Genomic DNA, 25260 nt, shown 5'->3' on the forward strand with positions numbered 1-25260 from the left:
TTTTTTTTAGGGGAACGACCACAGGGGAACCCTGCACTGCCTGCTTCTTCCCCTTCCCACCTCTAACTGTTACCCAGCTACCTCTGTTCTCCGGCGTAACTATGTCCCTGTAGCTTCTATCAATCACCCTCTCAGCCTCTCGAATAATCCTCAGTTCATCCTACTCCAGTTCCAGTTCCCTAACTCGTTCGGTGAGGATCAGGATCTGACTGCATTTCCTGCAGATGAAGTCGGCAGGAGTATCGGTGGTTACCCCTACCTCAAACATCCTGCAGGAGGAACATTCCACTGCCTGCGCTGCCATGACTGTACACTTTCTCCAGAAACAAGAACACTGAGTCAATAACATTGAGTTCTAGAACACACCCACTCAAATACTAATCACTTACCTTCCCGCCCAGCTATGCGCTCCAACCTCACTTCCGCTGCTCCCACTCAAATGACCGTTGGTGATTAAAGGGTGAGTATTTATACTCACAGTTCTCCTTCCCGGCTGCCCCTCTGTTTGCCGTCACTTCCTCTGCTGCTCCCGCTCTTTTTGTGAAGAGAGAAAAAAAAAACACCGCTGCCCGCTACAGGTAAGTAATTTTGAAACAAACTGTCTTACCTTAGCTGATCTTGCTACATTTATACATACTCTGTTTTCCATAAGCCAGCTGATCATGCTAAAATGTTTTATCCATGTTACCCCCATACCATGGGCTCTGACTTTGCGTAATAACCTTTTGTGTGGAACCTTGCCAATTACATCTGCTGGCTCCTTTTTCCACAATGGATGTTATTTCTTCAAAGAATTCCAAAAATTGGTTAGGCGCAATTTTCCTTTCACAAAACTATGCTGTTTCTTCCCAATTACCTTGAGGTATTCCAAGTACCCAGCCACAGCTTCCTTGATTGATTATTCCAATTCTCCATGACAGACATCAAGCTAACTGTCCCATAGTTTCCTGTATTCTGCCTCCTTCCCTGCTTGAATAAAGATGTTATATTTGCTACTTTCCAGTTATCTGGTGGAACCATTCCAGATTCAAGCATTTATTTTGGAAAATTAACACCACTTCATCTGTTACATCATTAGCCACTTCTTTCACTCTAAAATGAAGTCCACCAGGACCCACGACTTGTCAGCCTGCAACTCCAACAACTTTCTCAGTACAGCTTCCCTGCTGATTAGACCACTGGTGATAAAAATCCCTGCTGGTAAAAGCCTGGTTAGACCACACTTGGAATATTTTGTCCAGTTCTGGTCGCCTCTTTACAGGAAGGATGTAGATGCTTTAGAGACGGCGCAGAGGAGATTTACCAGGATGCTGCCTGGATTGGAGGGCTTGGCTTATGAAGAGAGGTTGAGCGAGTACGGGCTTTTCACACTGGAAAGAAAAAGGAAGAGAGATGACTTGGTAGAGGTGTATAACATAGTGAGAGGCATAGATAGTGTAGACAGCCAGAAACCTTTCCCCAGGGCAGAAATGGCTGTCATGAGGGGTCATAATTTTAAAGTGATTGGAGGAAGGTATGGGGGAGATGTCAGAGGTAGGTTCTTTACGCAAAGAGTAGTGGGTGCGTGGAATGCACTGCCAGCAGTGGTAATAGAGTCAGAGAGATTAGGGACACTTAAGTGACTACTGGACAAGCACATGGATGGACGTAAATTGAGAGGTGTGTAGATTAGGTTGAGCTTAGATTAAGATAAATGCTTGGCACAACATCATGGGCCAGAGGGCCTGTACTGTGCTGTACTATTCTATGTTCTATGATTGTAATTTCATCAAGTTCTGCTCACTCCTCCATATCCTGATTTATAACTATCACTAATCATTGTGTCTTCTAAAGTAAATACAGAAGCAAAATACTTGTTCATTAAATTCCCCATTTCCTTTCTATTTCCTATTAACTCCTTATTCCAACTCTAGAGGACTAAAACTAATTTACTTACTCTTCCTTTCGAAATGCCTGTAGAGACTCTTGCTATCTGTTTTTACATTTCTAGTTAGCTTCCTGTTGTACTCTATTTCTCCTGATTAATATTTTAATCATTCTGTGCTGTTCATTATTTTCTGTCCAATCATCTGACCAGCCACTCACCTTCGTGGAATCTTTTGCTTAAGTTTGATGTTTGCTCTTTTTTTTAGTTAGCCAAAGATGATGGGTCTTCCCTGAGAATGTTTCTTTATTCTGAAATATCCCCTTAAATATCTGCCACTTTTTTATTTTAATTGATCTATTTCCTATCCTTATATCCCTGTTCACTTCAGCTAGCCCAGTTTTCATGTCCATATAATTGCCCTTATTTAAATTTCAAATACTACTCTTGAATAACATAGTCCTCTTCCCCATCAAATCGAATTTCCCATTTAATCATGTTTTGCTTGCTGCTACCTAAGGATGTCTTTAGTTTGAGGTTGATAATTAATCCTGTCACATTGTGCAATAACAAGTATAGTATGAACTACTTTCTGGTTAGTTCCAAAATGTGCTACTACAAAAAATTATCTTTAAAGCATTCTGTGAACTCCTGGCAGGCTATCATTACTAATCTGATTTTTCCAGTGTGTATGAAAATTAAATCAACCATGATTATTGCTGTACCTTTATCACAAGCATCCAATTCTTTTAAATGTATTTTGTCCTGCAGTGTAGTTACTGTCAGGGAACCTGTCGACCACTTTTACTAGAGACTTACAGTCATAGAGTTGAAGTTATACAGCATGGAAACAGACCCCTTTGGTCCAACTCGTCCATGCCAACCAGATATCCTAAGCTGATCTAGTCCCATTTGCCAGCATTTGCCCTGTATCTCTTTAAACTCCTCCTATTCATGTGCCCATCTAGATGCCTTTTAAATGTTGTACCCACCACCTGTGGCAACCCATTCCATACACATATCATCCTCTGTGTGGAAAGGTTGTTCCTCAGGTCTCTTTTAAATTTTTCCTCTCTCACCTTAATCCTCTGCCCTTTAGTTTTGGTCTCCCACATCCTGGGGAGTGATCTTGGCTATTCATCCTACTCATGCCCTTCATGATTTTATAAACTAAGGTCTCTAAGGTCACCTCTCAGCCTCCAACACTCCAGGGGAAAAACACCCAACCTGTTTGGCCTCTCCTTTTACCTCAAAACCTTCAACCCAGCAACATCATGCAGATCTTTTCTGAACCCTTTTAAATTTAACAACGTCTTTCCAAAGCAAGGACACCAGAATTGAATGTATATTCTAAAAGTAGCCTCACCAATGGCCTGTACAGCCACAACATGACATCCCAACTCGTATACTCAATATTATGACCAATGAAGACAAGTGTGCCAAACTCCTCCTTCATCACCCTGTCTACCTGTGACTCCACTTTCAAGGAGTATGCACCTGTACCCCTAAGTCTGTTTGTTCAGCAACACTCCTCAGGGCCCTATCATTACGTGTATAAGTCTTGCTCTGATTTGCCTTACTAAAATGCAATACCTCATATTTATCTGAATTAAACTCCATCTGCCATTCTTTGGCCATTTGGCCCATCTGATCAGAATCCAGTTGTACTCCGAGATGACATTCTTCACCATCCACTACACTACCAGTTTTGGTGACATTCAAACTTACTCACTATTCATATCCAAATAATTTATGTAAGTGACGAAAAGCAGTTGACCCAGCACCGCTCCTTGTGGGACACCGCTGGTCACAGGCCTCCAACCCTGTACCACCATCCTCTGTCTCCCATCTTCAAGCGAATCTTGGTGCAATTGGCTAGCTCCCCATGGATTCCATGTGATCTAACCCTACTAATCAGTCTACCATGCAGAACCTTGTCAAAAGCTGAAATCCGTATAGACAGTGTCTACTACTCTGCCTTCATCGATCTTCTTGGTCACCTCTTCAAAAAATTCAATCAAGTTAGATACGATTTCCCGCACACAAAACCATTTTGACTATCCCTAATCAGCTCTTGCCTTTCCAAATGCATGTAGATCCTGTCCCTCACAATCCCCTCCAACATTGACGTCAGACTCACCCCTCTGTAGATCCCTGGCTTCTTATCCCTATTACTTCTCGTCTCCACTCAAACTGACTCAACATCCTGATTTCTGTCTTCCACCTTTCTTATATTCCCCACTTACATCCCTAACTGTGTCTTGTGTGTGCCTCTCAGCAGAGTGGACCCATTTTCTCCTTTGCATACTTTCATTCACACCCATTTTACATCTCTTTTTTTTTTCTTTACCACTAAAGTCTGTTCCTCCTTCTCTGTCAACAGCATAAAACACACCACTTTCCAGCCTCTTTCAGTTCCCTTTGCAAATTGCAATGTGAAGTCCAGCAGCAATCAGAAAAAGTGAAGCAAATTAGTATTGGGAGAGAGAACCAAAATAGAGCCTTCCCCAGTACAACCAATCTATGTTTAGAACTGCAAGTAACATAGGGAACATTAAAACAAAAGAAACCTACTCTTTGTCACCTAAACAATTTTTACAAATAAGTTGTTGTTAAAACAATTTATTGAGCGCTTTTAACATAACAAAGGCACTGCTGAATGATGTTATGAACCATAACTTAACAGGAAGCCACAGGTAACTAGTCAGTAAAAGTTTTTTTTTGAGCAACATAAAGAGGGAGAGAGATTTAAAGGTAATTGGAAGATTAGATCTAGAACTCAGGGTTAAAGTAGCTGGGAAGCATAGCCACCAATGGAGGAATGATTAAAATCAATGGTCAGAATTAGAGGTGCACAAAGATCTCTTTGAAATTTGAAATTTTAGCAAGCTTATTTTAACCAGTGAGATCTTGTGCTTGTTTGTGTCCAAATTTAATGCTAACGTTATTGTAAAATTTGAAACCACCTTAAAAATGGTGATTAAATATTTAAGTGAAAGTATGGTCCTATTATTTAGGCATTAAATCATGTTTCTTAATATTGGATAGATAGCAAATTGGCATGAACTCTCATGGACTATTTTACAAGTTCAGATAGTTGAATGCAAAATCCATTTTGTAAGACATGGCTTCAGGAAATTTGCAATTACATTTTTTTACCTCATAAGCTTTAGAACTATATCTAAAGGACATTTTCTAAAATTAGATTATTGTTACTTTCTTCCAGGTACTTACCCCAAAAATTCTTACTGTATAGTCGTTAGTGAGTCATACACAGAGGAAAAAAAGTATCCAGACAAGAACCCAGAGTCCAGGCTGCCTTTAAAGATGGGCACTGTTACTCCTGCTCCTTCATTCATGTCCAGGACATCAGCTAAGGACATCAGTGCAGTTCAACACCTGCGTGGTAAAGAAATGGTGCCCTTTGAATTTCATCAGCCAAAGGTTTGGAGAACAATGTGTTTTGTAAATCAGGATGTACAGTATTTTTGTAAAGAACATTTTCAACTTGAAAGTGCATTTAATGGCAAGGTTGCACAGCTCCCAATGGAGTAGTGATAAAGCCAGCTAGCAGAAGTTAGTAGTATTCTGTACTGCGCAGTTACTATGCTCCAGTCGGAACTAAAATCCATACAAACACATTCTTTGCAGCAATCAACAGGGAGGCTTTATTCTGAACTTGTGCACTATGTAAGAACTCGAAATAATCTAAACAAACCTGTGAGCACAAGCTAAACATTCACCAGTATCATATGACTCACTTCTTCAGGACACACAGTCCAACATAACATATGCCACCTAAAATGCATATACCACTCTTCTGTGAAATAAACAACCATAATATTACACCCTTCTAAACATGACATATATGTGCAAGCAGCAAAACTATTTACATGGGCATGATACACAGTCCCACTAGAAAAAACAATCAGAAGTACCATCTAATGAGAGTCTGTTAAGTGGGTGTCTGTTTTCTGCTGGCTGTTTTCTTACTTCTGGTGTGGGATTCACCTTAGGAAAACTGGGAACTTCACATAAAGGGGATTCGTCTCGAGGAGCATGCAGACAGACTCAGCCACATGGGCAGTGTCCTCACTGTCTACGGTGGGTTGTTCTGCGATGATGTGCTGCCATCAGGAAGGAAGGCAGAGGCCCCTTCTTGAGGCCTTCAGGTGATGGGTGGTTCCAGAACATGGGGATATGCAATACAGCTAGTTAGCATGCCTTCACCACATGATCTCGCCCCCCCGGTCTAGACCGTGTAGGATATGAAACCTGTCTGGGCCAGCATCATCGCAGGTACAAGTCTGTCAGTTGCATTGAATCTCCAGGCCAACATTTGGTCACCCTAATGAAAAGAGCATCTCTTGGAGTCTGTTTCTCTTCTAGGCTCTTTGATTATTCTCAACAATCTTGTGCATTTCTTCAGTTGGCAACAGGCTGAACAGAGTTCATAAGTTATTTTGAAAAGCATGTGCACTGACAAGTTCAGGTTTGTGACATGAGGTGTATTTCAGTACCTGGCCAAGAAGTTATTGACTCGATGAATTTGTGAACCCTTCCTCTTTCACATTTTCGAAGAGCGCTTTAACAATTGCACGAATATTTCCACAAAACCATTGGTTGATGGATGATCGAGCACCAAGTTAATGTGCCAAATGCAGTTACATTTCATTCAGTCAGTAAATTCCTGTGTGAGGAACTGAGCACCATTGTCGCAGATGATCTGCTCAGAGTTACCAAAACTTGCAATCATTTTGTCCAGTTTCTCAATGGTCAGGTCTGCAGAAGTGGAACTTCATTACCACCACCTCCAGACCTTTAGGATGAGCATCAACCACCACCAGCAGCAACTGATGCTCAAAGCGGGTGGACATAATCAATGCAGACATGATGTCATGGCATCTTGGGCCATTCCTTTAGTTGTAACATTGACGTTGGTGGTGCATTTTGATTTTGGCACAAGCTGGCTTTTTATTTGATTTGGGCATCCAAATTTGGCCACATAAAAAAAATCTTGATGAGCTCTTTCATCTTCATCACCCCTGGATGGCCCTAGTGATCTTGTATCATAAGTTTAGAAGGATGAATACCCTCTTCCCCACAGTAGACAGCTGTTCTCAACTGCCAACTCCCTACCTCCATGTATGGCTTCCATTCCAGGTAGTGCCTGCTGGGCCTCCCTTTTAGTACTAGATCCATTATCTGTGTTAAAATAGGGTCATTTATGAAATGTTTCTTCAATTGTCACCGTCACCAGCACATTTTCCAATTGAGAGAAGTAGAGAATCTTCAACCCATTACAGGATTTCCCTTCATGCAAGGGCAGTGGCATCCTGGACAATGCGTTGGTGTTTGCATGGCCTTCCAACTGCCTGTATTTTACATCATGCAAGTGCGGCGAGAAGAGTACCACCCCTGAAGCTGATTGGCCACCATTGAGGGAATCCCAGGGTGTATAGGGCAAAGGTAAAATATGATGGGATGATGATTTGTTAGCAGAATAATGTTGCTGGTAACATTTCTTCTCACCAAAAATGATATTGTGGGCTTCCTCCTCCAGTTGGGAATATCCTGTCTCTGCATTAGTGAGACAATGCGAAGCAAAGACAGTTGACCATTCCTCTCCATTGAATAGGTTGTACGACAGTACGGTGACACCCCACACGCTAATTGTAAGGGCAACCTAGGGTCAAAATGTCTGACCTGTGGCATGCCTGTTAGACAGCAAGATACACTCACTCACAGCCTGGGTTCCATTTCTAAGACTTTGCATAAAATATTGTGTAACAGCTTCAGAACAGTAGCCAACTTGGAACTAATTTGCCAAAATAATTCACAGGACGCAGGAAAGGTATTATTCGGGACACATTAGTAGGCCATGGAGCCTCCATTTCTTTGATGCCTTGAGAAGCCCGTTTTTGGTATTGATGTGCCCTAAGTGTTCAATCAAGTTCTTGAGGAAGTCACACATTATCTTTTACTCGTAACCCGTGTGCTTTAGGGTCTCTCCAGATTCCTCAAGTGGTCTTCCTCTGTGGAGCCAGTGATCAAGATTTCACCAATGTAACATTATACCTCTTAGTCCAAATAGGATTTGGTCCATAGACCTCTGAAATAAGGCTGCAGCTGATGTGATCCCAAAGGGGAGCCTTTTGTAGCAAAACAAGCTCTGATGAATGAATGGAGTCAGTGAGTGTTGGAACTCAGCAGCCTATCCAGTTTATGGCTAGAGAAAGTGAAGGCTGCAGATGCTGGAGATCAGAGCTAAAAATGTGTTGCTGGAAAAGCGCAGCAGGTCAGGCAGCATCCAAGGAATCTGAAGAAGGGCTTATGCCCGAAACGTCGATTCTCCTGTTCCTTGGATGCTGCCTGACCTGCTGCGCTTTTCCAGCAACACATTTTCAGCTAAAAAAAGATCCACCTTTGTGAACTTCATCTCTTGTGCCAGGTTGCTGAACTGATCTTATATCAAGAGCAATGGATATTTATCTGCACAGAGCACTGGATGAACAGTAGCTTTCAAGTAGATTCAGATCAATCCGTCCTGTTTTAAAACATTGATGATAGGCGTTGCCCCATCACTTGTAGTTACTGGTTCCAATATACTGATAACCACCAACCTCATTAGTTCTGCCTCTACTTCCAGACAGATGGTGGTCAGACCAGTATGTGCCATCAGACTTTTGGATTGACTGTCTGGTTTCAATTTGAGTTTAACTTGGATTCCCTTCATTTTTCCAAGGCTGCCTTCAAAGCACCTCAGTATTGATTCAAGATATCTTACCGACTTGTTTTAGCATCAGCCAATTTGTTCACAGCTCTACACCTCAATTTTAGTTTCTGTAGCCACATATTCCCAAATAAGGTTGGGTAAATCACTTTCACAATGTGGAGTGGCAACTCTGTGGCCTGGTCCTGTAGTTATACCGTAGCCGTTTCATACTCTTTCAAGGGCAGCCCCTGCTCTGTGTATGTCCTGAGGGTGATGTTGGAATACTTGAGTGGCAGATTATTCAGCTTTTCAATGTAAATTGTTTTTGGTATAAGTGAATCTGCAGCCCCTGTAACTACCGACATTTTGATGGGTTGCCCATCCAATTTAGGCACAATCCAAAATGTATGCATTTCACCATGGGGGGGCCACGACATTCAATTTAAATTCCTCATCGGGGATGTTTGATTCCAAGCAGTGTCTACATCTTCCTTGTGGCTGACAACATGGCTCTTCTTCCTTGAGTTTAACTGATTTTTCTTTGGCACAGAATTTTCCAGATAACTGTAATTCCTCCGGCAGGGCCTCGGAATGTGGTGCTCTCATTCACAGTTCTTGCACTGGACTGCACCAGTAGTCAGTTCCAGATATGCTATACCTGTGGCACCCTGCTCAGATTTCTTGTGTGGCCCCCATTTTATGTACTTGGATACTGGGCCGAGCTGTGCAACATTTCTGGTTGCCACATCCATAGACTTCTCAATGGTGTGATTTTAAGATTTAGATTTCACTCAGTTGTTGGAAATGGCCTTATTTCATTTGCCACACATCAGTGTCTCTCTTAAAGTATCATTTGAAACATTCCCAAACTCTGTGTTCAATGAGGCACTTAAAGCTCACAAAGAATTGACCCACAGATTCCTCCTCTAATTGATTCAACTTGTGAAATTTGAATCTCTCTGCAATTAGTCGGGCTTTTGAGGGAAAATCATTTTCCAAAGTATCAATTAACTCCCAGTGCATTTTGTTTTCAGATTTGTCTGACTGAACAAAGTGTCTAAGTAAACTAGAGGCTTTACTGTCTATAGTTCTGAGGAACATGTTACTACCAATTTATCTGCGATTCTATTTGCTGTAATGTAACTGAATCCAACAGTGTAGACCTTCCAGCCTTCTGATCCTTCTTCAAATGGTCCGGTGGTGCCAAATTGATCCACCATTTTGTTTTTAATTTGGATTGTGCAATCAGGTCTCGTTTACATTGAAAATCTTCATAAAATCAATATCTTCCCCTTAGGTTTGCTCCCCTAAACCTAATTGCAACAACTTTTCATTGATTTCTAACTCCTAATATGGAATTTTTCTTCCTTTCCCTGCCTCCATGCCTGAGAAATCTCAAATGGTGAACTCTGCAGTCCTGACTTTCTGGATTTCCTCCCATTTCAAATTTGAATTGTGTTGATTTTTTTCCCTTTTCTCTCTTCTTTTCCTCTCTTTAGCATGCACATGTCCTGACTGAATTTTGCTTCATCACCTGTTATTATGTGATGGTCAAGTTACTATATTCCAGTCAGAACTAAAGAACTTGTAATTTCCTGCAATCCAACGGGAGGCTTTATTCTGAAGTTGTGTACTCTGTGAAAACCCGAAACAAGTTTCAACAAGTCCATGAGCACTAGCTGAACACTCGCCAATGTCAGAGTCAAAAAGTGTGGCGCTGGAAAAGCACAATCTGTCAGGCAGCATCTAAGGTGCAGGAGAGTCAATGTTTCGAACATAAGCTCTTCATCAGAAACGTGGGGGGAGCCCACGGGGCTGAGAGATAAATGGGAGGAAGGTGGGGCTGGGGAGTGGTAACTAGGAATGCGATAGGCAGATGAAGGTGGAGTGTGATGGTGATAGGGTGGAGCAGATTGGTGGGAACAAAGACGAACAGTTCAAGAGGGCAGTGCCGAGTTGGAGGGTTAGACCTGGGATAAGATGGGGGGAGGGGAGATGAGGAAACTGGTAAAATCGACATTGATTCTGTGTGGGTCCCAAGATGGAAGATGAAGTGTTCTTCCTCCCGTTGTCCCGCACCTCTGCCCTTGAACCCCACCCCTCAAACCGCAACAAGGATAGAATCCCCCACCCGGTCTCATTTTCCACCTCACTAATCTCTGGATACAACACAACATCCTCCATTCTGCCACCTACAGTCTGATCCCACCACCGGAGATATATTTCCATCCCTACTCCTTACAGATTCCGCAGAGACCATTCCCTCCACAACTCCCTCATTGGGTCCATGCTCCCCCACCAACCCACCCTCCACTCCTGGCACCTTCCCCTGCCACCACAAAAGGTGTGAAGCCTGGGCCCCTCCTAATGCCCCCCCCCACCAATCGAAGGCCCAAAGGGATCCTTCCACATCTGGCAGAGATTTTCCTGCACCTCCACACGCGTCATGTACTGTGTCCGTTGCTCTACATTAGGGAGACAGGAAGTTAACTTGCAGAATGTTTCAGAGAACATCTCCAGGACACACGCACTAAACAACTCCACCGCGCTGTGGGCTGACCATTTCAACTCCATCTCCCACTGCACCAACGACATGCAATTTCTGGGCCTCCTCCAATGCCAAATTCTAGCCACCCAACGACTGGCGGAAGAACACCTCATCTTCCACCGTGGGACCCTCCAACCACATAGAATCAATGTCGATTTCACCAGTTCCCTGATCTCCCCTCCCTCCATGTTATCCCAGATCAAACCCTCTCAGCTCCCTTGGAACCCTCCCCCCAACCCCTCCACTATGCTGATGAAGAGCTTATGCTTGAAATGTCGACTCTCCTGCTCCTCGGATGCTGCCTGACCAGCTCTTCTTTTCCAGCACCACACCTTTTGACTCTGATCTCCAGCATCAGCAGTCCTCACTTTCTCTTCCTCACTAATGTCAAGTGACTCACTTCCCAATGGACGCTGTCCCAACATAAAACAACTATAACATTCAACAAGTAGTGCCCTGAAAATTTTAGGGGAAAGACGGATAGTCTCCAGCACTGCAGAGTTTATCACAAGCTTCCCTTGGCCCAATGCTGGGCAACTGGATTACTTGCTATACTGAAGCGATAAATCTTTTTAAATTTGTGCAACCTGTGATCCTGTGATGTATGATTTAGGAGAATACTAGGTATATGTGTACTGTGCACGTCCTCCTCATTGTTTCCCCTAACATCAATTACTGCTCTTGTTAAGAAAGAACCCAACTGTAACATTTGTGTTTATTGTTATGAGGCTTCAAGGTACACTTCTACCCTCTGGGCTCAAGAAAACAAACTTCGGCCACTGTCACTCCAGGATCACCCTCCAGTAATGAGCTCTCCATGAACCTAACCTGCAGGCTAGCCAAAATCGGCTCAGTATGAACATCTACGAAGCATCATATTTAGCTATATAAACCAAAATCTGGCAGGATCAGTTCACAGTCTTTGCCGTTAGTTGACCTCAAACAAAATTCTAAAGTGGGCTCTAACCTTGTGCTCCTTGGGCCAAGAAGTGAATGTAATCTAAATTCTTGTTGTGGATTTCTATTAAGTGAAGACTTCTGGAAAAAAAAAACCCACAGGTGAACATGGGATTTAGGGTTAGTTAGTAATATCACTGCTGTATCCTACCTTAACAAAAGGAAGGAAGGTGTGCTATGATATTATTCGAAAGCAATTAGCTTGCTAAAAATGTTTAGGTCCATGTGAGAATAGCTATTTGAACAGGATAGTATACACCTGTTTGTATCCTCCTCAGCAGACCATAAGTAAGATAAAATCTGTCCCTCATACCATTCACAAATTAGCAATACAAAAAAGAACTTAATTTCTGTGATGATAATAAAGATTGACTTCTTTTTATTTTTCTTTACTTGGTAGATTGCTCTAAGGAACAGTAAATTCCTTCCCCAACCCCTTTCAAAAGTTGAGTTGCAGCAAAGTACGTCGGTAAATTTCAATTCAAGTTCTCATCAGATATCCTATTCAGCTGCTTTCTAGACATTGATGGTTGACCTTAAATCAACTACCTTATATGAGAGTCATTAATTCAATGATGTTAGGAAAATTAGGAAACAGGGATAGAAAGTAACGTCTAATAATCATTTAACATGCACGAGAATTCCTAGAAGCACGGCATTCCATCCAGAACTCTATCAACAAACACATCGAGTTAGACCCCATCTACTACCCCCTTAGAAAAGGAACAGGAAGTGACTTCACCACAGGAAATAATATCACCACAGGAAATGACATCACCAACCCAAAGAAACCCAAACATATAAATAGAAAGCAGAAATTTTCAGCATTGCTTTGCCTGAGGCCCACTGAAGATGTTACCTAGTAGGGTAATGAAATGTCTGGAAATGAACCTTCCAGCTCAGTGAGCAAACCTACATCCAAAACCTCAACCTGAGCTACAAATCTTCTCAAAACTCGCTAATAATCATTCCAAATAAAGTAAAATACCGTTAAAGACATCTAACACAAATAACATATTTTAAGAATTTTGTAGATTACACAACCACAGGAGCAATATGCAGTTGTGAGATTCCCGTAAATGTTACAGTCTGAAACAATTACCATCTTCTAATCATTCAGCTTGTTTTCTAGTATTACTGACATTTGCCCTTTCCAAATTTCTTTTCTATTACTGACGTATATATATATATATATATATATATATTGCCAACAGCTTGAGAGGATGGATCAGGCAGCATGGCATAGGTAAGATCAGGAATGTATTGTGACATGGTGGAGATAACTATGGTACTGTCATACCTATCTGTTAGAAAGCAAGGCAGAGACATTCTTTGTCATGTTTTGTCTGGAAAATGATTATTTTGCCACTAAACAATATACAATAATAGGAATTGATACAGTATTATTTGAATTACAATGATATCACTAACACTGTGGAAGGGCAGCGTTTGTTTGACTGGAAGACAGATGTTAAGAATGGACCTTAGGGTATTTATTAAATTGTCTCCTATTCATAGAAGCTTTTTTCATCAAAAATATATTATCACATTAACTCATGAATTGCTGACTAATGGATTTAATGGGTTTTTCTAGTACTTTACATTGCATAAAATGATGTTTAAAAATTAATTACTAATTGATGCGGTTGATGTTCCAATTTCCTGCTTCCTAGCATAAAGTAACTCAAGAACTAAATAGAAAATCAGCTAAGTGTTATTTAAACAATGAGACATGTAATTATGCAAAGATTTTCCATTTTTCTATCTGGCTTTATTATAGGAGCTAGCTCAGAGGCTGTAAAGCTGAACCCAGCATTAAACCTCAGTCACAATGAATGGGAATTGAGTGTTTGATTTAAAACCCAGGCTAGGCTCATTATCAGTATTTTAATTTATTGTATGCCTTACGCTGTAGAAAAAGTTTACTGTAAATCAATAAGTAGGAAAGGTTTAACAAGGTTTACAAGAAATGTTTCAGTGTTGGGATGATGGGATGAGTGATTAGAAGCACATTAGGAAGCAATGATTTTTGAATGTTACATGTTTAGAAAGTACTTTCAAGTTATTTACCTCAAACTGTACAATCACTTGTTGTGATGATTCCAGGAATATCAACATTGAAAAATAATGGGAAAGTAGAAAGCTAATAGCTTTCCTGTTATCCATTATGATTTCTGACTCACCATTATTGTTTCTTTAATCTTTCTTTGTGCTGCTGAAAATTCATTTGCATGGTTTTTATGACTGGTGTGTCATTTCAGACAAACCATACCTCCACAGTGGGGATGCATTATGGAGTGTAGTCTTCACTCAACCACAGCAACATGTGTCCTGATGACCTCCTTCAGAAAAACATTAGGGGTTATGAGTGTTGATAATATCACAGTCTTTTGAGCGTGATAATTGGGGAATATGAAGAAATTAATCAAAAAAAAGGTGCTACTAGTCACAGAAAAACATAATTGAAATGTGTTTCTAAATCAGTTAGCTGTGCTTTATTGGAGAACGTTGAGCAGTTTTGTATCAAATGCTTGCCACGCCCATCCCACCCCCTCTTCCTTTCTTTGTACAAGACATTGATTCAAGCGTGTCATTGTAGTTCAGTTAATATCAGCAATCCCCTATCAGTTTTAGATGGGGGAAAGAAAATTCTTTCATTAAATTAATTTCAATTGGTTAATTTCATTTTGTTCATAAGGGATAGCTGAATGTGACTGCCATTTTGCAATGTAGCAGTAACACCAACTCCTTATATATAAAGCAATTTGGAACTTTTCTAAGAGGCATACTAAAAGATGACTTAAATACTACTTTTCCTACAAAAGGAGTTATTAATTGATCCATGTCTTCACATCTAAGTGTTGAATGTGGAGATAAGTTGGTTTTCTGTGTGAAAAAGAGAAGAAAAGACAGAAGGGCTGGCATCCTGGTTATGCAAATTTCCAAGCAGCCAGTTGGAATGTGGAATTGGCCATATTCTCTGGAGCATGCTCACCAGCAGTTTATTTAATGAATAGCTGAGCCCTATTGGCCAAGAAGATAGCAAAGTCAGTGCAAGATCTAGTTAGTTGTATTCAACATTCCTAGCTGGGGAAACAGAAACCATCCAAGGTTTCTGCTTTTGATCAATATCTGACAACCCCTTTCTGGAAGTGAGCGTGCATAATTACCTTGTGAGCCAGGGTTTGGCTAAACTATGGTAGTCAGTGAATAATCTGTAGTTAATCACTGTCTATGTTAAAACATGTGTAATATTTACTTGCACAAGGTTTTAAAGAGAAATTGATGCCAATGTGGTATTATCTTTTGGAAAGAATAGGGCCTTTTGGGAGAGAACTAGAGAAAATTTGGAAAATACAGTAAAATTGACAGAGGCCATTTAGTAATCATAAACAGCAGGTAGCTGTTAAGTGGAGTAGAAACCAAAAAGGCAAAGGTGTAGTGATAGTGTTCCCACCTCTTAGCCAGGAGGCCTGGGTTCAATTTCCAATGGCTCTGGAGATGTATCATAATATTTCTGAACTGGTTCATTAAGAAAAGAAATCTTGATAGCCAGTTGGTGAAGGGAAAAAACTGCAAAAAGGCAAAGGATCATCCAGTTGATGGGTTATGATATTTCTGGAATGCTGCTAAAATTTTATTTGGGAGAATTGGATTTTACACAAGTATTTTGTATTGTTTTGCATACACTTTGAGAAACGCAGAGGTGTCAATTTTTGTTATGAAAATTAAATTCCGTGAACTTACATTGGGAGCCGTATTGAATATGGCAAATGCTATATTGTTTTACTTCTCTACCATCATTTAATTTCCTCCAGTTGCATTTTAAATGTAAGTTTTTCTGGATGTTTTTTTCCCCAGTTGAGGTGAAGGATTGCAGAGTGAGGCATAGCACAGTTGTTTATTTTGGCAGAAATGTTTTGGTTTCCTCCTTAGTTAATGACTCACTCATGAAACAGTGGTAATGTGTGACTTTGGAACTTTCAAGTTTTGAGAATGCATTTTGTTAGTAAGCCAAAAAATTGCAGAGAAAAGTAAAAATATCTTCTGTTTCTCCAGAAATGGTAAATTTCATCCTAGCTTCCTTCCTGTTGTCAGCATGAAGCACTTTGTGACAATTATATTAGGCAGTGACTGCACACTGAAGTTCATTCAAGTCCATCCCTCTGACGATCATCTTATTGCCTCAGTGTGAACCTCACCTCGCTGTAAAGTAGAGCTCTCAGTTTATTTTTAAAAATCATTTATGCCCAATTATAGCTAGTTCACTGGCTTTTTGTATTAAAATTATTCTGTTACAAAAATCCATTATAATAGGGATTGGAGTAGACCATTCAACACATTAAGCCTATGTAATTAATTTAGAGTCATAGAGTCATACAGCATGGAAACAGACCCTTTGGTCCAATCAGTCCATGCTGACCATGTTCCCAAACTAAACTAAACCCGCCTGCGCTTGGCCCACATCCCTACAAACATTTCTTATTCATGAACTCATCTAAATGTCTTTCGAACATTGCAACTGTATCTGCGCTTGGCCCATATCACTACAAACATTTCTTATTCATGAACTCATCTAAATGTCTTTCGAACATTGCAACTGTACCTGCATACACCACTTCCTCTGGAAGTTCATTCTACACACGAACTACTCTTTGTGTAAAAGAAAATTGCTCCTCATGTCTTTTTTAAATCTTTTTCCTCTCACCTTAAAAGTATGCCTCCTTGGCTTGAAATCCTCTTAGGAAAAGACACCTGCCATTCACTTTATCTATACCCCTCAATTTTATAAACCTGTATAAGGTCACCTCTCAAAAAAGTCCCAGCCTATCCAGTCTCTCCTTATAACTCAAACCCTCCATTCCCAGCAACATCTCTGTCTTCCTGATTTTGTCTTTGCACTCAGCAGAGCTGAGTTTCATCCTGGGTTTGAATCCAGAGACATGGATGACAATGTCATAACCCATTCAATACCCTAGCCCTCTAGTCTCATCATCTCTGTTTCATCCCTCACCCCCATATGTGATGGGACACCCCTTCCTCAGGCACAGCCACTTGGTCCAGCTGATGGGATGGAGTGAAGTTAGGCTGGGGTAGTGGGGAAGGAAATATTCTTAACTAATGCTGTGAGAGCAAATATTTACAACAAACTCCATTTCCAGCTATAATTAAGAGGACCTCTCCGATGTTTAATATAAATTAGCAGATGATTGACAGCTGTCAAACTAAAATATGGCAAAGAACTGCAAATGCTGGAAATCAAACAAAAACAGTGTGCTGGAGATAGCAGCAGTAGAAAGAACAACAGAGTTAACTGTTTGAGTCCAGTGACTGAGCTTCAACAAAGGGTCGTTGTACTCAAAATGTAAACTCTGTTGCTCTCGCTACAAATGCTGGCAGACCTGCTGAATTTCTCTACTATTTACTCGTTTAACTCACAAACCTTGTTTGTTTATGTGATGCGTCAGAGAAGGCAGACACATGCAATACAGATGCACAAAACTAATGCAGTTCTGTTCGCCTAGAAAGTGAAGGGGAAACAAATAAAGAAGTAAACAGTGGGCTGTGCAACACTGCAACATTTCACTTGAGTTCTTGTCCCGTCAAATATTCTGACATATGATCAGTAAGGCAGGTATTTGGAGAGTGATTCTAGAGATTTCACTAAACATTTTTTATAGATATGTTTAATTAAATACAGAGTGAATATATCTTTTTTTAACTTATATGCTTTACCGCAAGCACAAATTATCTGTGTCTAGGTAAACATTTTTGATGCATCAGTGGAAAACTTAAAAGTCAATTGTATGCTAAAGGTTTATGGTAAATGATAATACAATAGTTTGTCAATTTATTCATAAATGTGTTAAAAACTGACTTTAATGTAACATTTTATTCTTACAGCAGTTTCAAGTGTTGCCAATTCATCGGACCCAAGAATTTTCAGAAACTTTCTATGTTACAATTTTCAATGGCAAAATAGATTATACTGCTCCAGACATCCTGGTTTTCAAGCACCATTACCAGTTATACTGGGGACACATCTTGTCCTTTCTGGAATATCTTGGGAGGAAACTAAGACAGTACGATGTGCCAGTTGCCATTGTAGAAGGTCAGAAGTTGGCAGAGATTTCAGCTATCTTTGAACTTAATTCACAGCCCAACTGGAAGGACCTGCTTCCTGTGGTGAAAAATAAAGAATTGGTGGAAGAGATCATCAAGCGTCCAGGCCAGCAGTACAGAGGGCCAGATGGCTTGGAAATCGCAGCTACAAAAATCCAGGCTATCTGGAGGCAGTACCAGTGCAAGACCAAGTACCTCATAGCTCGTCGCCAGAAGTGGGCAGCAGGTGTTATTTCCATCTCGTGGCTCATGCGCGCTCAAAGGGTGCGGGTGAAGAAGACCCTAAAGCAGTCACGTCAGAGACACCTGGAAAATTTTCACAGCAGGGCCAAGGTGTGTGGAGCTGCCAGCTGTTCCGCCAGCCCTCATTCTCCAAATATCTCCGCCTGAGTGCTCCTGTAAAGCTGTTCCCACATTGCCTTTCCCTGCACTTGTCTGAGAATCATATTTCATCCATCATCAGAGATGCAGCCGTTGAGGCTGCAAAGTCTGTCACTGATTTTTTTTTTGCCTGAAAGAATGGCTGTGCCTTTTCACCACTTTTGGTCTGAAAATTTACATTATCAGGAAAGTAAAATTTCAAGTTTCCTACCTGTACTCACTCTATGGCTCTCTAAATTCGTTTGAAAAGCTCCCTCTCCAGCTACGGCATGCTCAGTACTTTATTGTACTGTATTTACTTTTTGCAGACAAGTGTGTTAATTAATGCTTACTTCACTTATGTTTAGTTTCTTTTTAATTCATATTCCATTAATTAAGCAAAGCACACTCCACAATCTCTCTGCTTGGAATACTACTAGTGCATCATGTAGCGCTAATTAAATTAATTGGGGAAGATGTTTTAAGTATGTAATTAAATCAATTAATATAATTTATGCCTGGCTTGGTCTGACTGACTAAAGTGGAGCAGCTGAAGTTTAACTTGATGAATCTATTACAGCTTCTGTCACTGATCAATGCTCTTCTTGATTCCTAGCATCTGGCAGCCAACTGGAATCGCATCAAGGCCTCCAGGAGAACTATTATCCACATCCCATCATTAGGTATTGCACTTTTTTTTTTGCCTGCAGATTCATCCACAACCTCTATTACCCACCACATTACAGGTCCTTGATTGAGTTCAGGAAGCCCCCTTGTTTTGTTTCAAATTGGTCTCGGTAGGAAGATGTTCTTCAGATGATGAGAGTAATAACACAAGCCCTTTCTCAAAACAGCATTTAATTTCAGGATTAAGCAAATAAAGTCATTACACGGCCCCTATTCGGATGAGAGGTGATTTGCTGTAATTCACTTTCATTTGTATGAAATGGAAGCTGAAAGGCTGTGCTGAAATAGCAGATAATGTTTTCTATCTATCTTTAATGATATGAGAATTCAGGCTCTTGCTTGTTGTCGTGTTAAATCAATAAGTGGGGAATCTCACTATATGTTGGATTTAATCAAATGTGCAGTCAAAATGATAAGCTACATTGTCTGGAATTATTTAGTTCTAATTACTGTCAGATGGGAATCTTTATTTGCACTTAAGGCAAGGGGGTTCTGGTGCTGACAAAAGGAATGCTGTGCCACGCTAAATAATTAAGACACTGAATAGTGGGCTCTGTACTTAAATAATCTGCAGCTTTGAGTAAATTAGCACAAGCCTAGCGAAATAATTACATTTTATTAATTCGGAGAATGGAAAGTCTTTAGATTCAACAAACGCTCATTGCCCATGTATGTGGGATCTTTTGCTCTGTGTTTCCTAGGGTATGCCCAGTCATTGCGATCATCTGTGCCCAATATAGATACTCAACAGAACCTACAGATGGGAAGGTTATGTGACATCAGGGGTGAGTGCTGTCATTGCCCAGCATTTGTAACAATAGTTTTGACTAATTACTCGTATGCTCAAGGACAAAGTACCTTTATGACAATGACTTTCCTTTAATGTATTTTAAATATTTTATAATAATGAGATATATAAGCTTTGTAACAATCATCTTTCCACGGAGATTTTAAAAAATGGTGGAAATCAAAAATAAATATAGCAAACCTGTCAGTATCCAAGATCAGAAACTATTTCACATTTTGGGTACAAATTCTGTCTGGTGTGAACTAATGCCAATTTTTGTTTTAATTTTGAAATCCCCAATTGTATATTATAGTAAATGTCTGTGTATGCAGTTGTATTTTATTTCACAAATGGTATGATGCCCTGATCAAGTTAAAGTCTGTTGTAAGTTATGCAATAATTCTAACATTGGTCCATACGGAAAATTGGCAGAAGGCAGAGACAGCAGAGAAATATTCTTAATGGACTCTTGGGCTTCTCTGAATTGGTAAATGCCTTATCATTCAGAGGTCTTTACTGAGTTATCTCTGTGCACAAATGCAGCCATAATGCTGATGATTTCTGTGAGATGGGACTGTTTAATAATTGCACACATGTTGTTAACATAAAAATCTCAATTTTAGGCCAGAAAATGCAATATTGTGTTGATGGTTCAACATCAAGCAAAGTGTCAGCCCTGACTCAGTAGTAGTACCCTCATATGAGCCAGAAAATCATTGGTTCAAGCATCACTCCAGAGACTTGAATACTAATCTAGACTGACATTTCAGTGCAGTAACTGAAGCACTGCTGCATAGTCTGAGATGCTTTCCTTTATATGAGACATAATATTTAAATCCCACACTTGGACATAAAAGTTTCCAAGACACCTGTTCTGCATGGTGTCCAGGCCAACATTTACCACTAATCCAACATTTGATCTGGGTAATTTATTTAATTGTTGTTTGTGGAGCTTTTCTGCAAATACACTGATTGTGTTTGCTACTAGATAGCAATGACTACATTTCAAAAATACCTGAGAAGCTATGAAGTGTTTAGATGTCCTAAGGTCTTGATTGGAACTATGGACATTAAAGTTTTCTTTTCCCTGTTTAATTCAGATTGTTTCAGTAAATACACTACACATAGCTGGGGTGTGGAACAAATTTGGACAGCTCTTTGAAAGAGTTAACATAAGAATGACAGGATGAGTAGCTTCCCTCTATGCTGTGACATTTTACCATTGTGGATTCTTTTTACTCTATAAAATTATATTTGAAGAAATTGTATTAATACAAGTTAATAACATATTCAGTGCTGTATTTTTCCTTTAAATATTGCAAGCATTTACATTAATATTTTCCCTCCAATTTTTGTTAGAGTTTTTTTCTCCACGAATTCCTCCTTTTTTGTGTGTATTCCACAGACCGGAGACTGGCTAATTTAGGCTCCGAATTTTAGCACAACTGGTCACAAGGAGGTGTCTCGGAATAGTTGGGTGACCAGATTATCTAATATGCACACTACAATCTCTCATTACAATCCATGGGAGACCTTAACTAGAATATCCTCAATTTAATCCCTACATTGATCTTCACCAGATGGAGGTCATACTTCAAAATGACATTGAGGAAGAAGGGGAAAAGTCATTGCAGGATCCCTGCATTAATGCTGACCAGTGGCTGCAGTTGGAATATATAATGCAGACAATAGCCAAAAGCAGGATCAGATTAGGCTTACGTGTGATTTTCAAGGTTTAAGAGAATGATTTGATTTTTCTTTTAAGAATTAAAAAGATGCACTCCATAATGTGAGACTGATGACCTCTGTATTTCTATGTAGTAGCGAAATTGAACAGAAACATGTTAAAAGACCTTTTTAATATTTATTAAGTCATGCGAAATTGAACTAAGTTAAAATCACCGAATCAGTGCTGCAATGTCCCGAAAAGCAATTGAGAACTTGGCCGGTGATTTTTAATTTCTTTATAATTTACTTTCCACACTAACAACTTAGAATGTAAAATTGTTAAGGTTATGAAAGGAAAAAAAATTCTCATTTCATAGCATGAAATTGTGAAAATAATTCTGTCTTCAGAACAGCCACAGTACACAAATTGATTCTCTCGTTCAAAACTCAGTCCTTTTCATGCTGTGCCAGCTGTAGTGACCTACATTAACTATGCGAAGGCACCAGGAAAAAAAAACAATTTTTAAAAAATATATACTTGTACTTGGGATGAAGTCCCTTGGAATTAAATTACTTTATTTGAAAAATACACCTTCTATTTGAAGTTTCTCATTTTCAGAAAAAAAAATGCGCAGAATCACATGAATAACAATGAGATCAGTGCTTTGGTAACATTAATAAGAGTGCAATGTGTGGGGAGAACTGCACAAAAGTAATGGATTAGATATCCTTGCATTGGTGAGTAAGATCCCTGCAAGGGATTAACCTGTTACAATGTACTAAGAAGGCAGCAAAAATCAACTTGACCACGAGAATGAGGCTTGATTCGGAGGGTGATGAAGCCAGCAAGGCTCTCAAAAGCACAAGGCTAACAATAAGGCAAAACAAATTATTTCTGTCATTTTTTCCAAGTTTAATTAGGGACTAATAATTGACCAAATGTCCTAAATCTACTGGCTGATACTAAATAAAGTACAGTTGTTGAGACAAATTGTATAGTACCAAGTCAAGATAGTGTGGGGCTTTGGTGGTAACTTGCACATAGCAGTGTTCCCATACATTTGTTGCCATTGTTTTTCTAGTTGGTAGATGTACTAAGTTTTGAAGTAGCTACCGAAGGACATGTAAACAAGGAACAAAAGTAAGCCACTCAGCCCTTCAAGTCTGCTCCACCATACAATAAGATCACGGCCAATCTGGTTTTATCTTCAATTCTACATTTCTACATATCCCCAATAATCTTTCATCCCCTTGGTTATTAAGAATCTACCCACCCCGCCTTCAGAATATTTAGATGTTGCATCCACTTCTTCTTGAGGAAGAGAATTCCAAACCCCTGAGAAAAAAAATTTCCTCATCCCTGTTTTAAATGAGCGCTTTCTTATTTTTAAATTCTGAGCCCTAGTTCTAGATTCTCTGATAAGAGGAAACATTCTTGCAACATCCGCTCAGTCAAGTCTGCTAAGGATCTTAAATATTTCAATCAAATCACCTCTGACTCTCCTAAACTCCAGACAATACAGGCTTAGCCTGTCTAGCCTTTCCTCATAAGGTAATCGTCTTGTTCCAGGTATTAGTGTAGCAAACCTCAGAACTGCTTCCAATGCATTAACATCCTTGATGAGTTTCTGCAGTGCATCTTACAGATGGTATATTTTGCTGCAACTGTGTTAATAATGCATGGTGTGAATGCTGAAGGTTGTGATTTGCAGTGTGGTGCCAATCAAGCAAGATGCCTTCTCCTGTATGCTATTGAGTTTCTTGAATGCTGTTGAAGCAAGTTTTGTCACACTCTTGACTGGTACTCTTTAAATGGTGGATGGGCTTTGAAAGTCAAGAAGTGAGTTACTCAGTTTAGAATTTCCAGCATTTAACCTGCTTTTGTAATTCATTATTTAATATCGTTGATGCAGTTCAGTTTTGTTTTGCCAAAGGCAGCCCCTAGGCTATTGATAGTGAGATATTCAGCAATAGCAATACCATTCAATGTCAGTGGGAGATAGTTAGAGGTGGTCATTTTCTGAAACTTGTATGTTGCAACTGTTACTTGCCAATTATAAATCCAAGCCTCAAGGTCGTCCAATTCTTGCTACAAATGGATTTGTACTGCTTCAGCTTTTGAGGAATTATGAATGATATTGAACATAGTACAATCATCAGTGAATTGCTTCAACTCTGACCTAGTGATGGAAGGAAAGTTTTTAATGAAGCAGCTCACGATGGTTGGACCTAGAACACTGCCTTGAGGAAGTCCTGCCGTAATGTCCTGGAAGTGTGATAACTGACCTCTGACAACCACAACCATCTCCCATGTGCTAGATATGAAACCACCCAGTGGAAAGCTTCTGCCAGATTCTTGTTGTCCAATTTCCCTTGATGTTAAGGAAACCTCTGCTCATCTCTGAAGTTCAGCTGTTTTGTCCTTATTTTTACCAAGACTGCAAAGATTTCAGAAACTGAGACGTCCTAGCAAAACCCAAACAGAGCAGGTTATTACGTGTGTAAATGCCACAGGAGAGCACTGTTGACAGCAGCTACAGTTGCTCTTCTCAATAAATATTAGTTCAGTATCTTAATAAGATTTTGCTCCCTTGATAAATGCTTGAACACAAACAGATTTAGGATTTAAAACTGTCTAACTTCTGGAGTTTACTGAGAAAAATGTTTTCTGAAGAAGGCAATAGATTTTGTTATACATGAACAAAATTTCAAGAGGTCAAATGTGTAAATGTCATGAAGCTGGATTAGAGGGTTGTAGATAACTGTAGCAGAGAGCACAAACATAGCTCAACTTTCATTTTGACATTGTGTTTGTACGTTTAGATTTCCAACATGATTTCTTAAGCCACATTCATGATAGAACCCGCCCCTACGTTGCAATGTAATTAGACCCAAACTGCCAGTGAAGGCTTTGCAGACAAAATAGTATAAGTGAAAGTTTGTGCAGCAAAAGTGACCAAACATTTTACTGGGCCATTTAGTGGAGTCTTTTGTGTCATAAATAAAATTTAATGAATGTTCTCTTTTAATTTGCACAGATGCCAGCAGGTATTAGTGTTCTGCTGTACAATTTAATCCATCAATTGACAATATTAAGAAAAGCCCTTTCAAATTGTTAAGCCCATAAATTTCAAATAAAGCAAACTAGCAAATAAGTATAAAATTGGAAAATGAGATGTATAGGTTTGGTCATTTGACCGTGATAAATTGTCCATAGCATCCAGGGATATGCAGGCTATGTGGATTAGCCATGGCAATTGCAGGTTTACAGGTTTAGGGGAGGGGATGGGTCTGGGTGGGATGCTCTTTGGAGAGTCATTGTGGACTTAATGGGCCGAATGGTCTGCATACACACTGTAGGAATTCTATGATTAAATGGGATTTTTTTTCCAGAGCTGACTGGTAAACATGCCCATGAGCTGTTTATTGAGCAAAACTTGTGTTTGAGTATAGAAGGATGACCACAAGTGATGTGGAGAGACTGCTTGCTATTTCATTCCAATCTGTCTTCTGATTTTAGGGGAATAAGAACACTGCAGCCTTTGGGATTG

General features: G+C 39.9%; 1 protein-coding gene across 5 annotated transcripts in view; it reads left to right on the top strand.

Moving 5' to 3' along the window:
• iqch (IQ motif containing H) overlaps positions 1 to 25260 on the top strand; it is a 181800-nt gene that overhangs the window by 48040 nt on the left and 108500 nt on the right. For all 5 annotated transcript variants that reach the window (XR_006309444.1, XR_006309445.1, XM_043677177.1 and 2 more), the window contains exons 8-11: positions 5091 to 5308; positions 17989 to 18540; positions 19184 to 19250; positions 19956 to 20039. Coding sequence is in view for 3 of the 5 variants with exons in the window: in XM_043677177.1 (XP_043533112.1) it covers positions 5091 to 5308; positions 17989 to 18540; positions 19184 to 19250; positions 19956 to 20039 (921 nt within the window). In the remaining 2 variants the exon portion in view is untranslated. The remainder of the gene's footprint in view (positions 1 to 5090; positions 5309 to 17988; positions 18541 to 19183; positions 19251 to 19955; positions 20040 to 25260) is intronic.

This window comes from Chiloscyllium plagiosum, chromosome 36 (genome assembly GCF_004010195.1).
Source record: "Chiloscyllium plagiosum isolate BGI_BamShark_2017 chromosome 36, ASM401019v2, whole genome shotgun sequence".
Classification (NCBI taxonomy): domain Eukaryota; kingdom Metazoa; phylum Chordata; class Chondrichthyes; order Orectolobiformes; family Hemiscylliidae; genus Chiloscyllium; species Chiloscyllium plagiosum.